Source organism: Scyliorhinus canicula, chromosome 16 (genome assembly GCF_902713615.1).
Source record: "Scyliorhinus canicula chromosome 16, sScyCan1.1, whole genome shotgun sequence".
Classification (NCBI taxonomy): Eukaryota; Metazoa; Chordata; class Chondrichthyes; order Carcharhiniformes; family Scyliorhinidae; genus Scyliorhinus; species Scyliorhinus canicula.
Genome location: NC_052161.1, coordinates 102,132,974 through 102,151,881, shown reverse-complemented (window position 1 = coordinate 102,151,881; position 18,908 = coordinate 102,132,974). Strand labels below are relative to the sequence as shown.

Here is an 18,908-nt window from a genome sequence, read left to right as displayed (position 1 = left end):
TGTCTTAGAAAGAAATTGCCCTTCTTTCTAGCTACAGAAAAAGAAGGAAACCACATTTGCAGCCACCAGCAGGAGCATGCAGCAATCACAGCCTGCAGCTGTGAAGTGCTCTCACCACTAACAAGACCGGTTCCTTATTCGCAATAGCCTTCAGCTGTGAAGCTCGAGGCTGCTCACAGTCAAAGGGAGTTAAAGTGATTTTCAGCATATAATCAAGAACAGGGCTATGTCCTGGAAGCGTTTGGTAGGATGGACAGACAGCAGCTGTAGTTGCCCTGTTTTGGGTTTCCATAATATTTAATGATTGCTTGAAGGCCTCACAGATTGTAAGACCCTCAACTCTCCCATCCCCCTGGCAACCCCCCAGTCTGGAATGATTCAGCTCCCTACCAAGCCTAACAACTGCCCCCCCCCCGTTCCCCCCCCCTCCCCCCCACCGTCCCCCCCCCCTCCCCCCCACCCCGAGAACTAGGGCAGCAGCCTCAGTGCCCTTGAGCTCCATGGCAGAAAATGGAAATGGCTATTCACCTCCTCAGTTCCCCTCAGTAGCCATTATGCCAGTTTCACATTTTTTAAAAAGGAGTACTGAACAAAACCCACATGATTTCTCACTGGGGAGCCGGTTAATTCCCGTTGCATTCGACTTTAATCTCGCCAATGAGGTTGAAATTGAGGTCAATTAAATGCTCGCCATATCTGGGCTGATCTGGAACGCATCATCAGGTGCGGGCTGGTTAGATAGCAAACTGATTCGGGCCTGGCACGAATCTTGATTTTGGCCTTTCCCGCTTTTTATCCGCCACACTCAGATCCGCGCCGAGTGCCAAGCGGTGATTAAATCCCACCTGAAGCCTTTAACCTCCCATCATTTTTACAATCACTGGCCTGATATCCTGTTGCGGGCTTAAATTTGCACTCTCTGTTTATCATTCTGGTTATCTTTACCTAAATCACTACCCTGCTCTAGAATCTTGTTATTACCCTTTGATTTACATCTCCTCTCACACGATTCCTTCCTCTCCCACAATTTAGTATAAAATCCAGTCTACCATCCTCGTTTTAGAACTTGCCAGAACACTGGTCTCAGCACAGCTCAGGTGCGGACCCTCGGATGGTACTGCTCCCATTTTCCCCAGTGCTGATGCCAGTGTCCCAATAATCAAAACTCAAGTCTGCAATAGCAGAAAAGTTGGCCTTCCCTTTGTACTCGGGTGTCAAAACCTGGCCCATGGATTTCAATAGGCCTTGACCTGGGTCCCAAACGACAAGTCAGAGCCTTGTCGTTGGGCAGAACTAGTAGCAGGTCACATGGCACTTCCTTACCCCATGTTGTTGAAATAAAGAGACATTTAAAAACCTTATGATACCTTGCACTTCTGTAAAAAAATTCAATTCACCAACATATAAATATTTAACTGCGAACGTAAACATCCCCAAAGAGAAACAACAGATGAATGTTTTGAGTGTAGAACGCACCAGAACTGATGAAAGAGGAAGTAGAGAGGATAACCTGTTTTCTACTCACAGATGCTGACAATGCATCTCCAGAATTTTCTCTTTTTGTTTTATAAAAGATAGTAAATTGTATGCAAATGGTAAATCTGGAATATTACTTTCAAGCAAATTAAGAAAAAAAAATAAGCACAAATGTCAGGTGTGGCCCTTCACAAAAGAGGTGATTAACTAATGGACTGGACTCCCAGGCCCTTTGGCGGAAGCCAAAACCCAATAAGCAAATGAGTAAAAAGAAATTAGATGCTGCAATGAAGATGAAACTATAGGGAACGGTGCCATCGGGGAATGGTGCCAAGCAAACAATACTTCCCCACAAAGGAAATTAAACAATTTCGAGAATAAGCAGCCATTGTGTAGGGAATAATACCAGACTTGGCTGAGGACTAAAGATTCACAGAGACGTAGCAGCTGAGTTCCCCTCCAGGTTGCACACCATCCTGACTCGGAAATATATCGCCGGTCCTTTACTGTCGCTGGGTCAAAATACTGGAACTCTCTCGCTAACAGCACTGTGGATGTATCTACACCACATGGACCATAGCGGTTCAAGATGACAGCTCACCATCACCTTCCCAAGAACAATTAGGGATGTGCAAGAAATGCTGGCCAAGCCGGCACATATCCCATGAATGAATATTAAAAGAAAATTGACTGTTCATCACTTATTCAGGGAGCACAAGTGGCGTTGGAACATAATGAAACATCTTTGCACCAATAATTATGAAGTGCAAAAGCAAGTGCAGAAGTATGGCACAAATATTAAGGTTCAAAAATACACTCCAAACTACCACGTGAAACAGGGCTTATATCATCTAGTTAACAAATACCTCAATTATTATTCAGGTTCTGTTGGTGAAATAGTCATTTGACTTGATAACCAGGAAAGCATACACTTGCACCACCAGTGTGGTTTATTGTCAGTAATTTATACCCAAGGAAAGTTAATCTCTTGGATTCCCACATGCAAGTTCAAATGGAGTTGCAGTGGAACTGTCCCTGTTAACATCTACCAGCTCAATGAAAAATAAATTAGTGCCGTACAACCCAGTGCAACAGAGAGAAGCTATAAAGTGGTGTTCAATTTACGAGAGCAATCAATCATAAAATGAACCTATTCAAGTGCTGAAATTGTTCTGTTTGACGAGGTTAACTGAGGGTGGGGGGTGGTGGCAGAGGATAACAAAATGTCAGCTGCAATAGGGAATTGTAAACAATTGCTTTGATATACTCTTCCAGTGGTAACATATCTGAACATTTTCCCATTTGTAAATAGCTCGAGGATGTTACACCAATTTGATGGAGTGAAATTGAATGGAAATCCAGAAAATACCATAAATCGTGGTGTACAAGTCGACCCGCTGAAGAGGACTACCTCACTTTTTCTGCCACAAAAGCCATGCGTTTTATACGCTCAGCATATAAGTCGACTGCCCTTACCCTGGTCAGCCACACCGATTTAGCATTAGTCGTCAGTCTCAATTTTTCACTCCAGGGCTGGTTGAGCACAGGGCTAAATTGCTGGCTTTTAAAGCAGACCAAGGCAGGCCAGCAGCACGGTTCAATTCCCGTACCAGCCTCCCCGAACAGGCGCCGGAATGTGGCGACTAGGGGCTTTCACAGTAACTTCATTTGAAACCGACTTGTGACAATAAGCGATTTTCATTCCCAAACACAGTTCTACTTGCCGGGATCGTATAAATGGCTGCAAGGGACCAAACAGGCAACACAGGCTCTGCTGAGAAGATGCCCTAGGAGGTAAAGAGACACCCACTCTTTGCACTGGATGCCAATTATGTTTCAAAATGGTGACCGCCAACCCAGACACACACCAGTGGTTCACTTTTATACTTGGTGAGGAATTTGTGGAGGGATTTTGCAAGGTTTCAATAGTCAACCAGCACGCCAACATGTACGGTGATCGGTGTAAGCCATAGAGCTCAGGAAGATGGTCAAAATCATGTCCCCCCCCTTCCCCCAGTGGCTCAGTTGCTACATACACTATTCTGTTTGTTCACATAAGAAAATCACTGTAATTAAGTAGGCTGAATGGTTCAGTGCCAGATTTTGATTTTGGGGTGGAGGGGAGCACCAAAACAATGGCGGGTTGCTGGCCGATCAGTTTCCCGCCAACCCTAGCCTGGTCCCTGTAATACAGCCTGAGCTCTTCAGCCTACTCACGTCCTTAACTGCCCAATTAAGAGGCCTCATAACACATCCACAATACTTTGGACCGTGGATGGCAGTGGATGGTGGGCGAGAGTAGAGAACCCACTTTTCCACTATCTCTTTCGCGGGTTGCTCATCGGGAGTGCACCTCACCCCCACCTTTGAACCCGCCTCCCCCCACCGCCACCAAGATCCAAAGATGGTATCATCTCCTGGTATCTCCCTCATAATCCTCCAAAACCTACTTTCCAAACCCCCCCCGAGGGTGCCTGATCCCTCTCTGCATTAAAATCCAGGGATATACCTCACCAGTCACCATGGGCCCACTGAATTCTGGTGCTGCTAGAACTGCAAGGGCTGCCGACCAATCTAATGCGAGACATCCTTCCACTGGGGGGGGGCTCTTCCAGCAATACACGCCTGCCATAAAATTTGATACAGCTGCGTGTTAAGGTGCTCCGTGAATGAAAGGTTTTTGATCGAGGTCAATTGCCAGGAGTTACACTAAAGTTTGACTTTGGGGTATCGGTGAGCACGTCAACATCTGCAGACAATCATTAATTTGCCTCCTCCTGCTCCTAAGAGAGCCCAGTGGACAACTAAAACTGTAGCCCACCAAGAGGAAGAGGAGCAATGGAATGTAGGCATATAGATTAACAAATAATGAATAACCACACATCACTAAAATTGCAACTAAGCACTGGGGGCCTGTAGTAATCCACGGGAGGCAGGAGTTCCGTCACCACACCAATATTTATTTACAATAACGATATTACAGGAGAAGCTACAAACAGTGCTGCTAGCAGTCCAGTCAACTGAAGACTGGCTCACAAAGCCTACACAGGTGCTTATATGGGCCCCCTCAATGAGATATTATTGAGGGAGCTCATACTCCAATTGGCCAACAAATAAAGCCAATTGGAGTTCATTACACCCCCCCCCCCCCCAAGGTCCGAGGAATTCCTGCCAGCTGGCATTCCTCTGAGCTCCTTCCTGCTCCTCATGTCTGGGTCTGTCACCTCTGTGTCGTCCGCCGGGTCGTTCTCCGAAGAGGGCGGGGTGTACCTTATAGGTGCCCGTCTTTTCCTTGACGACCTCCTTGGAAGTTGTTCTTCCTCCTCCTCGGGGAGAGGTGTCGTGGCGGCCTCGTCGAACGTGTCCATCTCCGACTCTGACGACTGGATGATGGGGTCTGGAGAAATTGCTCGGGGCTGGGGTGTGGGTATCCTTTCCGTCTGGGCTATCCCAGCTTGAGGCGGCCCTGCATCGCCTGCCTCCAAGTGTGGTTCCGCTGCCCTTATTTGGTCTAGGTGTTTCTTCAGCACCTTACCTCCTATCGAAACCTCATAGGATATGGGCCCTGTTTGGGACTCTACCGTGCCTTTGACCCAAGTTGGTCCATTCCCATAATTCTTGACCCAAACCGGTGCCCCCATCTGCAAATGTCTCTGCTGCCAACTATTATCATGCCCCCTGCGTTGGGCCTCCTGTTGTTTCTCCACTTTCCCCGTTAAATTTGGGAAAAGGAGACTCAGCCTCATCCGCAGCCGCCTTCCCATTAAGAGTTCAGCTGGCGGTATGCCCGTTGTGGAATGCGGTGTGGTCCTGTAATCAAACAGCCAGCGGGAGAGCTTTTGTGTCCATTGACGCTGCCGGCTGCTTCTTGAGTCCCGCTTTAAGTGTCTGGACCGCTCTCTCTGCCAGGCCGTTGGATGGTAAGGGGCCGTTTTGATGTGACGGACTCCGTTTTCCTTCAGGAATTTTCCAAATTCCCCACTTATGAATGCCATTCCGTTGTCCGACACCAATACCTCCAGAAGTCCATGTGTTGCAAACGAGGCCCTGAGCTTTTCAATTGTCGATGCTGTACTTGCCGCGTTTACCCGGTGGACATCCAACCATTTGGAGTGGGCGTCCACTATCACCAAAAACATTGAGCCCATGAAAGGGCCGGCGTGGTGAATATGCAGGCGGGTCCATGGTCTGCCTGGCCATTCCCACGGGTGCAATGGCGCCGCTGGTGGCGCTCTTTGCCCCTGTTGGCACTCCTGGCACCGACGTACCAAGGCTGCTATGTCTATGTCCAAACCTGGCCACCAAACGTAGCTTCGAGCTAGCATCTTTATTTTAGACACCCCAGGGTGTCCGTGATGTAACTCGGTTAAGATTGCCTGACGGCCGAGAGCTGGGACTATTACCCGGGCTCCCCATAATAGGATACCGTCTTCTACGGTTATTTGGTCCCTTCTGCTCCAGTATGGGTGCATCTGGGGCTCCACTGGTCTTTCCAGTTCCCCTGTTAGCAGTAAATGCTTCATCTTGGCTAAAACTCGGTCTTTTTGCATCCACAACCGAATATGTTGTGCGTCTACTGGTAGGGTGTCCAGAAAATTTAGAGTCATTACTGTCTCCTCTACTTTTGGTATTTGCGGCGGAGTGTCCGGGAGGCGAAGTCTGCTCAAAGCATCTGCATTTGCTACTCGCGTTCCCGGTCTGTGCTCCAGAATGTATCTATACGCCGACAGTAGCAACGCCCAGCGTTGGATTCTAGCTGATGCAATCGGGGGTATTGACTTGTCTTCTTTTAATAACCCTAATAACGGCTTATGGTCCGTCACTATGGTGAATTTTCGCCCGTACAGATACTGGTGAAATTTTTTTACTGCGAATATCACCGCCAGTCCTTCCTTCTCGATTTGGGCGTACTTCCTCTCAGCCATCGCCAAGGTCCTCGAAGCATAGGCTATTGGCCGTTCTTCCCCATTCCTTCCTCTATGGGCTAAGACGGCTCCTACCCCGTAGGGGGATGCATCACAAGTGACCACCAACTCCTTCCTTGGGTCATAATGCTCTAGGACATTTTCGGATGACAGCTGTTCCATAATGTCCCTAAATGCTCGGTTTTGACGGATGGACCATTTCCATTCTTGCCCCTTTTTTAGTAGCTGGTGGAGGGGTTCTAGGATGGATGCCCTATTTTCAATAAATTTTCCATAATAGGTTACCAACCCTAGAAATGATCGTAACTCCTGGACCGTGGTGGGAGCTGGGGCTTCTTTTATTGCCCTTACTCTGTCTTCTAATGGGTGTAAGCCTGACTCGTCTACTTTATATCCCAGGTACGTCACTTGTGGGGCCAGAAAAACACATTTTTCCCTTTTTAGCCGTACGCCTGCCTTTGCGAAACGCCTGAGCACTTCCTCCAGGTTCCTTAAGTGTTCCCTGTTTGTCCTACCCGGGATTAAGACATCGTCCAAATAAATCGCCACCTGCAGTAGTCCCTGCAGAATATTTTCCATCGTACGCTGGAATATAGCGCAGGCTGATGACACTCCGAAAGGTAGCCTAGTATAACGAAAAAGGCCCTTCAGGGTGTTGATCGTAGCGAACTTCTGGGAGCCCTTGTCCAGTTTTAACTGCAGGTAGGCGTGGCTCATGTCCAGTTTCGTGAACAAAGGCCCACCTGCCAATTTGGCATATAGGTCATCTATTTTCGGGATTGGGTATTTGTCCAGCAGTGCGTATTTGTTTAGCGTCTGTTTGAAATCTCCACAGAGACGTATCGAGCCGTCTGGCTTCAAAATTGGTACCACCGGCGCTGCCCATTCCGAGAACTGTACTGGTCTGATAATGCCGTCGCGCCGTAATCTTTCTATTTCGTCATCTACTTTCTTCCTTAATGCAAAAGGTACCGGCCTGGCCTTACAAAATTTCGGAAGGGCTTCTGGGTCCACGTGCAAAGTTGCTTTGGCACCTATGATTTCCCCCAAACCTTCCTGGAAGACCTCCGGGTATTTTTGGAGTACTCCACTCAACTGCCCGCTTCCACTCTGGAAAATTTTCATCCAATCTAATTTTAGGTCTTTCAGCCAGTTTCGTCCAATTAAGCTCGGTCCGGAGCCCTCTACTATCGTCAACGGTAATCTGAGCAATTGTTTCTCATATTCCACGGGTACATGAGTCGTGCCTAGAACTTCCAGGGGTTCCCCCGTGTAGGTTTTAAGTTTCGTCGATGTTTTTGTTAGGGTTAGTGGCTGGAGTCCATCTTTGATTTTTCTAAATGCTGCCACTCCCATTAATGATACGGCCGCGCCCGTGTCTATTTCCATTATTGTCGGCCGCCCGTTCACCCGTGGGGTAATCTTAATGGGTTCTGCTTTCTTCGTTGCAATATTATATAATTGTTCCCCTTCGGAGGAGGATGGGGCGTCTAGGTTGTGTACTTCCCTGCGTCCCCACCTGCTATTCCTCTTTTGCCACCTCCTTCTAGGGTTTCTGTCGCTGTTACCCCACTCTATCTGGTGCCAGAAACGGTCCCTCTCTGTTGGGGGAGCCTCAGCCGGTACTTCCCTCTGTCTCCAGTTAGTCCTGGCAGACTTGGGGGCAGTTCATGGATTTTCCTTTTTCCCTATATTCCTCAGGCTTTTCCTGAGAGCGGCTATCTGGTAGCAGGACCCGTTGTGGTAGTCCCTCTCACAGGTATCTACCTCCATTGGCGTGCCCTGTAGTTCCTGCGTCCCACTTGCTGCCTTTTCTAGGGACAGTGCGAGCTGTAACGCCTGCCTGCAGTCTAGCTCCGTTTCCGCCAACAGGCGTTTCTGTATTGTGAGGTCGTTTATACCACACACTAACTGGTCCCGAAGCATTTCATTTAGCGTCGGGCCGAACTCACATTTTTCCGCCAGCCTTCTCAGGTGGGTCAAGAAATTCGTGACTGACTCCCTGTCTTCCCGCTTCGCTGTGTAGAATCTGTACCTACGCAAAATGAGGGGTGGTTTTGGGTCGTAGTGCTCTTTCACCAATTCCGTTAATTCTTGGAAAGTTTTCGTGTCCGGCGCATCGGGATAAGTCAGACTACGTATAATGGCGAAAGCGGAGGGTCCGCACGCCGACAGCAGGATAAGCCGTCTCCTTTCGTCCATCAGTATATAATTTGCCCGGAAGAAGTAACACATTCTCTCCACATACTGGGACCAGTCCTCAATAGCCGGGTCGAATGCCTCTAACCTCCCAAAAAACGGCATTTTTAAAATGGCAAGGCTTACCCTCCGAGTGCGGCAGCTGGTCTCCGCAAAATTCTTAGTTTACCTCGTCGCCACTGTAGTAATCCACGGGAGGCAGGAGTTCCGTCACCACACCGATATTTATTTACAATAACGATATTGCAGGAGCAGCTACAAACAGCGCTGCTAGCATTCCAGTCAACTTAAGACTGGCTCACAAAGCCTACACAGGTGCTTATATGGGCCCCCTCAATGAGCTATCATTGAGGGAGCTCATACTCCAATTAGCCAACCAATAAAGCCAATTGGAGTTCATTACAGGGCCACTTCTAAAGCAAGAGCAATTCGAAAGAAGGGATGTTATCTCAACCTTAGTCTTGAACCTTGATAACACCACACTTGAAATACTGTGCAGTTGCAGAATCTATCTGACAAAAATGATTTACAATAATGATACCAGAACTGAGGCATTATTACTGTCAGGGAAGACTGAATAGACTGCGGCTCTTTTCTCCAGAAAAGAGAAGGCTGAGGGGTAAGCAGATTACAGTCTTTAAAGTTATGAAAAGATTTCATAGAGTAAAGGGAGAGATTATGGGCCAGATTTTCAGGACAGACTTGGGTAGCTTCAGGAAAATTTCCAACTTGGCAAATCGGCATTGGTTTGAAGGGCCGCCAAATCATGCAATGTTTGTTCCAGGGAGACTGGTGTGTAATGGAGCTGGCTGGAAGGGCCATCTTAGTTCTCTGGGACCTCATCACAGTTATAATAAAAGCAGGTAGGCCCTCTAGCCTCACAACTCCTTCCCCATTCCTCATGGCACCTCATACCTTCCATGCCAACTCAATGTCAATTCATACCCCATGCGTCCCATTAAGCACTACTAAACCTACTAAACCATGTACCTACTTACCTACTAAACCATGTAATAGCAATGGCAAGAGTGGAACTGCTGAGGAAATTTTTTTTTTTTTATAGAAATGTTTGTTTGATTTGTTGACTTTGCTTGATTAACAGATTTAAGTGGTTATAATAAGTTCTTTGCTCTAAAGTGTTTAAAGCCTCTATTATTGATACTTTCATAGTCTGTCTGAACAGCAAATGTTTTTCATAAAACATTACTGAATGGGTATTTTTTGACAGATTTTTGATCGACGGGAGAGTCGAGGGTTGTGGGGGATATTCAGGACAGTGGAGTTGAGGTCACAATAAGATCAGCCATGATCTTATCGAATGGTGGAGCAGGCTCAGGGGCCGAATGGCCCACTCCTACTCCTGTTTCCCGTGCCCTTATGTCAACATTGATTATTGCTGACTTCTTGGACAAGCTGACCTACTCCATGTTGGCATCACTGTCCAACTGGAACAGAAAATGATGCTATTTAAGAGGCAATCATTGAGTTGTGACACTGTGTGATCTGAAGTGATACCATAACATTTAGTTGGTACTATACGATTGGGATTTGTTGATATAAGAGGATAAATATACGGCAACAGTGCAATTGATGGAAAAATATAGAATTAAATATAAATACTATATTTTAAGGATCAATGTGGTACCTGACAGAGCCTCCAATGGAGGTAGGCGGATAGATTTCTTCAGGAATGTGAGCTCAGGATGGTAGAAGCGAAATGTCTGATCAATAATATACGGCTGATCTTCAACATTCACCTGTAGGATGGCAATCGGCTTCTGATTTTCAATTTTGAAAGACACCTGAAGAAAGAAAATCATACAATTGAACGATAAATTGCATAAACTATCGATTTTGTGATTTAAAAAAACTCACGCTGTGTGAAGCAATTAAAAAAAAGGTTCATAAATACCAACGCACAAGCAGCAAGTATCACAGCATTACCAACAACAGATTAGTGGGACATTCACCTCATCGTGTTTTAAGGAAGGCTGCTGTGGCCAAAATGCCTGTAACACTCGTTCACATGGAAACAGTGACTATATTTCACAGTAACGTGTTGCATGTAAAGAGCTTTGCAACGTCCTTTGTGAAGTAACATTATCTATTATCAGGGCCAATAATTTTAGGTGACTGAATAAATAAGATAGCATTTTATTGCCAAGTGTTGGAGTAATTAGATAATTATGTCACATTTTCATGGCCGTTGTAAATCAGTAGCCACAAATAGTTCTGTGGTGAATTTTATTGTTTTTAAACTCTACAGCTTAGAGGAAGACAGAGCAAACAGGGTTGAGCAGGAGTAGGCCATTCAGCCCGTCCAGCCTGCTCTGACACTCAATTAGTTTGTGGCCAATCATTTACCATAATGCCACATTCCTGCGCTATCCCCATATTCATTGACGTCATTAGACTGCAGAAATCTATCTTGACACATGTTCAAAGATTGAGCTTTCACAGTCCTCTGGGGTAGAGAATTCCATAGGTTCCCCACCCTCTGAGTGAAGAAATTCCTCCTTATCTCAGTCTTCAACAGGCTGCCCCTTATTCTGAGAAATGGCAGCAGGAAGAGAGGAGTCAGAAAGGAATACCAAAACGGTGATGTGATTTTGGTGATGTCGGGAATACTGGCCTTCTGAAATTCATGTCCTCAGGCCCATAGCGCTCCGTTGGGACTTTCTGCGCGCATTCACTGAGCTGGGCTGGCCTTACGGGTAAACAACATGATATGCAAAAACATCAAGAGGCAGCATTGCTCCTCAGCTGGAATATTTGAGGCTTGAATCTAAATTAAAACAACGATTCTCATCCTCAGCTGCACTGCTGATAAGATAATACGTACTTCAATCATCTTGGGTGCGGAGTTAGGCTGATTAACAATGTTCGTTTTTGAAAGTTTCCCATCAGCTGGTCCCTAAGAGAGAAAAAATAACAACAGTTTAAGGTGGTTGGTCTAAGCAAAATAAATGCATATATAAGCTGGGGGTTTTTTTTTTTCTCTTAACATTCCCCACTTCCTCCATGCAATGTAGTACTTCTGGTCAAGAGGGCGGACAAGTGATCCGAACCCAGGCTTCTGCCAAATTTACACCCTAGCCAGGGGCGGTAAACAATAATGTACCCAGTATGACTTGACATTTGAAAGTGGAAATCCACTTTTAGAAATAAGTTAGGTGAGTGTAAAAAATAGAAACCCAATTTTGCTGGCTTGTACTGTTTTACTAAACTAAACAAGCAGCCAATTGATTCCTGAGGGTTTAGCGCCTGCCTTCTGTCCATTCTTGCCAGGGTGAGTATAGCTACTATAGAAGTAATAGTGTTGTAACCCTCACAAGAGTCACAGAGTGTGGACTATCAGGTTCCATGTTGAGGGGGCAAACGGACACAAAAACCCCGACCCGGATATGGGTCGCAGCGGGAGTGGAGTTGTATGTTGTAGTTTATCATGTGATTAAAACTTTTGTTAGCTGTCATCATTGCTTCCTTATGGATGCTCTGCACCTGTCCAGATTCATTATCGGCATATTGCCCAAACAATCTGTATCCCTCTATTCCCATCCGTTCATGTGTCTATCAAGATACATCTTAAACATTGCTGTTGTGTCTGCTCCCACCACCTCCACTGGCAACACGTCCAGACACCCACCACCCTCTGCATGAAAAACTTGTCCCGCATATCTCCCCTAAACCTCCCCCTCTTACCTTGAACTTGTGCCCCCTTATAATTGAGTATTCCACCCTGGGAAAAAGCATCTGACTATTCACCCTGTCTATACCTCTTGGAATTTTGTAGACCTCAATCGGATCTCCCCTCAGCCTCCGTCTTTCCAAGGAAAACAATGAGTTTATTCAACATCTCCTCATAGCTAACACCCTCCAGACTAGGCAACATACCCTGGTAAGGCCCAAGCTATTTCATCTCTTGCATCCCACAGAACTTGGGATATATCCCATTTGGCCCCGGGGACTTGTCTACCTTAATGTATTTTAAGATATCCAACACTTCCTCCTTCATTATGCTGACATGTCCTAGAATATTCACACACCCATCCCTAACCTCAACATCCATTATTTCCCTCTTGATGAATACCGATGCAAAGTATTTATTAAAGATCTCACCCACCTCCTCTGACTACACGCAGACTCGTTTGTCCTTGAGTGGTGGCTGGCATTGTACATCAATTCAACTTTCCCACCTGCTCTCCAAATCCCTTGATTCCCTGGGAGATCAAAAACCTGCCTTGTCCCAGTCTTGAATGTATTCAACAGTGGAGCATTCACAATCCTCTGAGGTAGAGAATTCCAAAGATTCAATACCCTCTGAGTGAGGAGATTTCCCCTCATCTCAGTCCTAAACGACCTCTTATCCTGAGACTGCCCCTGCGCTTTAGACTCCCCAACCAGGGAAAAAACCTCTCTCTATCTGGGCATTATCGAATCTTGTATGTATCAATAAAATCACCTCCTATTCATAGAATCAGAATACCTACAATGCAGAAGGAGGCCATTCGGGCCATAAAGTCTGCACCTTACCCTATCCTTGCAATGCCATCTGGGGGAAATTTAGCAGAGCCAATCCACCTAACCTGCACATCTTTGGGCTGTGGGAGGAAAGCAGTGCACCCGGGGGAAACCCACACAGACACGGGAAGAATGTGCAAACTCCGCACAATCACCAGAGATCGGAATCAAACCCAGGTTTCTGGCGCTGCAAGGCAGCAGTGCTAACCACTGTGCCACCAATTCTTCTAAACTCTAGAGTATACAGAGCCTTTCATCTAAGAACAACCCTCTCATCCCAGACACCAATAGAGCAAACCTTTGTTGTAACATTTCCAAGAAAATCATATCTTTCTGTAGACTGAGAGACCAAGACTGCAGCACAGTACCCCAGGTGTGGTCTCACCGAAGTTCTAAACAATTAAAACAAGGCTTGGTAGTTCTGGCACACCATTCTCCTTGCGATAAAAGTCAACATACTATTTCCATTCCCAATTGCTTGCGACACGTAGAATTGTAAAACCATAGAAACTTACAGTATGGAAAGAAGCTATTTGACCTATTGTAGCTGCACTAGCAACAAGTTGCCATCCGACCTAATCCCAACTTTCTGCTCTTGGTCCATAGTGTGTAGGTTATGGTACATCAAATGTAGATCCTAGTACTTCTTAAACACAATGAAAGTTTCTGCTTCTATCATCCTTTCAAGCATTGTGTTCCAGAGCCTGAGCATCCTCTGAGTGGAAACAAATGTGCGCTTGAATCCCCTCTCAACCTTCTTCCTCTTACCCTAAATCTAGGCCACTGGCTTTGGTCTCCTCAAATAATGGGAATATAGCTTTCCTATCCAGTTTAGCTAGAACCCTCATGATTTAATACTCTCAAATTAGTTAAGAACAAAGAACAAAGAAAATTACAGCACAGGAACAGGCACTTCGGCCCTCCCAGCCTGCGCCAATCCAGATCCTTTATCTAAACCTGTTGCCTATTTTCCAAGGATCTACTTCTCTCTGTTTCCCACCCGTTCATATATCTGTCCAGATGCATCTTAAATGATGCTATCGTGCCCGCCTCTACCACCTCCGCTGGCAAAGCATTCCAGGCACCCACCACCCTCTGCGTAAAAAACTTTCCATGCACATCTCCCTTAAACTTTCCCCCTCTCACCTTGAAATCATGACCCCTTGTAATTGACACCCCCACTCTTGGAAAAAGCGTGTTGCTATCCACCCTGTCCATACCTTTCATAATTTTGTACACCTCAATCAAGTCCCCCCTCAACCTCCGTCTTTCCAATGAAAACAATCCTAATCTACTCAACCTTTCTTCATAGCTAGCACCCTCCATACCAGGCAACATCCTGGTGAACCTCCTCTGCACTCTCTCTAAAGCATCCACATCCTTCCAAATGCGGCCTAACCAAAGTCCTATACAACTGTAACATGACCTGCCGACTCTTGTACTCAACACGCCGTCCAATGAAGGCAAGCAGCTGTATGCCTTCTTGACCACTCTATCGACCTGCGTTGCCACCTTCAGGGTACAATGGACCTGAACTCCCAGATCTCTCTGTACATCAATTTTCCCCAGGACTCTTCCATTGACTATATAGTCTGCTCTTGAGTTAGATCTTCCAAAATGCATCACTTTGCATTTGCCTGCATTGAACTCCATCTGCCATTTCTCTGCCCAACTCTCCAATCTATCTATATTTTGCTGTATTTTCTGACAGTCCTCCTCGCTATCTGCAACTCCACCAATCTTAGTATCATCTGAAAACTTGCTCATCAGACCACTTATACCTTCGTCCAGATCATTTATGTATATCACAAACAACAGTGGTCCGAGCACGGATCCATGTGGAACATCACTAGTCACCTTTCTCCATTTTGAGACACTCCCTTCCACCACTACTCTCTGTCTCCTGTTGCCCAGCCAGTTCCTTATCCATCTGGCTAGTACACCCTGAACCCCATACGACTTCACTTTTTCCATCAACCTGCCATGGGAAACTTTATCAAACGCCTTTCTGAAGTCCATGATTATGACATCTACAGCCCTTCCCACATCAATTAACTTTGTCACTTCCACAAAGAATTCTATTAGGTTTGTAAGACATGACCTTCCCTGCACAAAACCATGCTGCCTATCACTGATAAGTCTATTTTCTTCCAAATGTGAATAGATCCTATCCCTCAGTATCTTCTCCAACAGTTTGCCTACCACTGACGTCAAGCTCACAGGTCTATAATTCCCTGGATTATCCCTGCTACCCTTCTTAAACAAAAGGACAACATTAGCAATTCTCCAGTCCTCCGGGACCTCACCCGTGCTCAAGGATGCTGCAAAGATATCTGTTAAGGCCCCAGCTATTTCGTCCCTCGCTTCCCTCAGTAACCTGGGATAGATCCCATCTGGTCCTGGGGACTTGTCCACCTTAATGGCTTTTAGAATACCCAAAACCTCCCCCTTCCTTATGCCGACATGACCGAGAGTATTTAAACATCTTACCTTCCTCTCTTCCAAAGAAAACAACTCAAGCCTATCAACTCTTTCCTCAACTACTTCAGTCCAGCCAACATTTTCACTAATTTCCTTTGTGCCCAGAGGTAACCAGAACTAGATGCAGTATTCCAGCTGTTTTAGAGTGTTTGATACAGTTCCAGCATAACCTCCCTGTTCTTATATTTTACGCCTCAGCTAACTATGGCAAATGTCTTCTCGACCACATTATCTGCCTGACCAGCAACTTTCAGAAACCTGTGGAAATGCACTCCGAGGTCCCCCTGTTCATCGCCACTTATCAGTATCCTACCATTTATTGTATAATCTCTTGCCCTGTTAGTGTTCCCCAAATGCATTATGTAACGTATCTCCGAACTGAACTCCATTTGTCACTGTTCTGCGAACGAGTCCAATCATATCTTCCAACAGGTTGCAGCGTTCCTCTTCATCATCTTCTTTGTATGACTAGATCAAAGTTTCCTCTGTACATCAACATTGAAAAGTTTCTCATCTTTTAAGAAATATTCTGCTTTTCTACTCTTAATACCAAAGCGAATAACCTCACACTTACCCACATTATACTCCATCTGCCAACTTGCTGTTCATTCACTTAACCTTTCTACATCTTTTTGAAGCCTCTTTGTGTCCTCCTCACAGCTTACATTCCCATCCAGCTTTGTATCAGCAAATTTGGCTGCATTACTTTTGGTCTCTGTCTAAGTCATTAATATAGATTGTAAATTACTGAGGCTTAAACACTGATCTTTGCGGCACTCCACCAGTTACAACCTGCAAACTTGAAAATGCCACATTTATCCCAACTCTCTACTTCTTGTCTATTAGTGGTTCTCCATCCATAGGGGCAGCACGGTAGCATTGTGGATAGCACAGTCGCTTCACAGCTCCAGGGTCCCAGGTTCGATTCCGGCTTGGGTCATTGTCTGTGCGGAGTCTGCACATCCTCCCCGTGTGTGCGTGGGTTTCTTCCGGGTGCTCCGGTTTCCTCCCACAGTCACAAAAATGTGCAGGTTAGGTGGATTAGCCATGATAAATTGCCCTTAATGTCCAAAATTGCCCTTAGTGTTGGGTGGGGTTACTGGGTTATGGGGATAGGGTGAGGTGTTGACCTTGGGTAGGGGGCTCTTTCCAAGAGCAGGTGCAGACTCGATGGGCCGAATGGCCTCCTTCTGCACTGTAAATTCTATGATTATTTAGGCCGCGAGCTAGCGGCCCCATTCATGAGGGCTCAAATCCCATTATGTCTGCTAAATCTTGTGTGAGGGTCAAAATGGGAATTGCGATGGCGAGATCTCGGTTTGAGATCTACCCCGCCAGTGAAATTATCAGGTTCATGCCCAGAGATGGCATCAATTCGATTTCCATGATTTTACATAAACTTTAATATAATTAAAGGGCTTTATGCCATAGTGTCTGCCATGATGGATCCTCTACCCCGGCAGTATGACTTCATGTCGGCGCGATTCACTACAGAATTTCAAAAACGGAAACCAGTCATGATGACCACACCGGGGGCACTGTGGTGCCTGGAGGCCCTGGGAGTTGAGGGCCAAGGCTGGGCATTTCCCCAGGCAGTGCCCAATGCAAGGGGGCACTGCTAGTGGGAAATGCCAAGTGGGGAATATGAAGGAGACACTGGCAGGGGTAAACCCTCCTCCATGGGTGTAGTGGGGGAAGAGAGGGGAGCCTCAATGACTGCAAAGGGAGAGTTGAGAGCTCTGATAATTGAAAGGCGGGAGAGGGAAGCCCTGATGACTGCAAGGGGGAGGGCGCCCAATACTTGGGGGGGGTTTACAATCTCTGTGGGCTGTGGGAATCAGGGTGCCTGTTACAAACGGCGCCCCAATCTCAGAATGCCTGTGTAACCAATGGGTTTAGGCCCCACCCACCCAGCTGGCTGGGTGATCCTCGCCAGCACTTTGAAATTGCAGAGTGCTGTTTAATCAGGTGAGAAAAGGTAGGTTTTACGCAGCTTTTCTCACCTGATGCAGCACTCTGTTGAATTTTGGGAAAATTCTGCCCTTAATACATTTCCTCCAACTTCTGAGTCCTTATTTTGCATATTAATCTTTTGTGTGTCATCTAATCGAATACCATTTGGTAATCTAAATATACTGGGAACTGGGTTGGGAACTGTGCATTTGTGGCACGCATTGCGAACTGTGTATGTGCAGCGTGCGTTGGGAACTGTGCATTTGCAGAACGTTAGGAATTGTGCTTGTGCGACGCACATTGGACACTGTGCATTTGCAGAATGTTGGGAACTGTGCTTGTGCGGCGCGCAGAGGGAACTGCGCATCATCCGGGAGCCCGGTGGGATTTTCCACTCGTGACGTAACATCGGCACTCAAAACAAAAGTGCTGATTTTGGAATTTTTCGGTGTTCGGAATTTCAGATAAGGGATGCTCAACCTGTACATCTATTGACTCTGTTTTATCTACTCATTACATCCTCAAAAATCTCTAATAAATCTATTAAACATGATTTATCTTTCTTGTTACCTCTGATCAAATTATGACTTTCTGAGTGCATTGGTTAAGACCTCCTTAGTAACATATTCTGACATCTTCCCAACAATTGATGTCAGGTTATCGGCCTGTAGTTCCCTGTTTTCTCTCTCCCTCCTTTCTTGAATAGCAATGTTGCATTTGCTTACTACATCCGATTCCCACATGATGTTGGAGTCCTCGGGCGGGATTCTGCGCAAATCGTCGGGGCGGGAAAAAAACGCCGCAAACTCTGGCGGGAACCACTCCGGCGTCGAGCCGCCCCAAAGGTGCGGAATGGACAGCACCAGAGTGGTTTGCGCCGCGCCAGCCAGTGGCTTGGCGCAACGCCAACCAGCGCCGAAGGGCCTCCGCCGGCCGGAAAATTCGGAGGACGGCGGGGGCGGGATTCACACCGACCCCTGGCGATTCTCCGACCCGGTTGGGGGTGGGGGGGGTCAAAGCATCCCGCCCCTCTATAGAATTCACTCAGGTGGGTTCTCTAAGATGCCTGCAACCGTATGAATGAGGTGCATGGTGACCTAATGTTGGTGTTCACATGATATAAAATGACTTACAGCATGAACACAGAGAGGCTGTTTTATTCACCTTGAGATGGCCACCTGCCCTCCAAAGCGTCGCTGTTCCAGTTGCCATTATTTTGATGCGGGTGTTAATCTATTTTTATTTTAAATGGTTTAGCATAAAGCTACTTGAAATCTCTCGTCAAACTTTCCGAAGTGGCTCGAAAAGTTTCAGAAAGTCTGCGGAGCAGCAGAGCTCTTCGCCATTGCTCAG

General features: G+C 46.4%; 1 protein-coding gene across 7 annotated transcripts in view; it reads right to left on the bottom strand.

Annotated features, from left to right (window-relative positions):
* Window positions 1–18,908, bottom strand: part of nphp4 (nephronophthisis 4) — a 591,121-nt gene that overhangs the window by 27,560 nt on the left and 544,653 nt on the right. For all 7 annotated transcript variants that reach the window (XM_038821764.1, XM_038821765.1, XM_038821766.1 and 4 more), the window contains 2 exons: window positions 11,443–11,514; window positions 10,246–10,402 (listed from right to left, as the gene is read on the bottom strand). In XM_038821764.1, coding sequence (XP_038677692.1) covers window positions 10,246–10,402; window positions 11,443–11,514 — 229 coding nt within the window. The remainder of the gene's footprint in view (window positions 1–10,245; window positions 10,403–11,442; window positions 11,515–18,908) is intronic.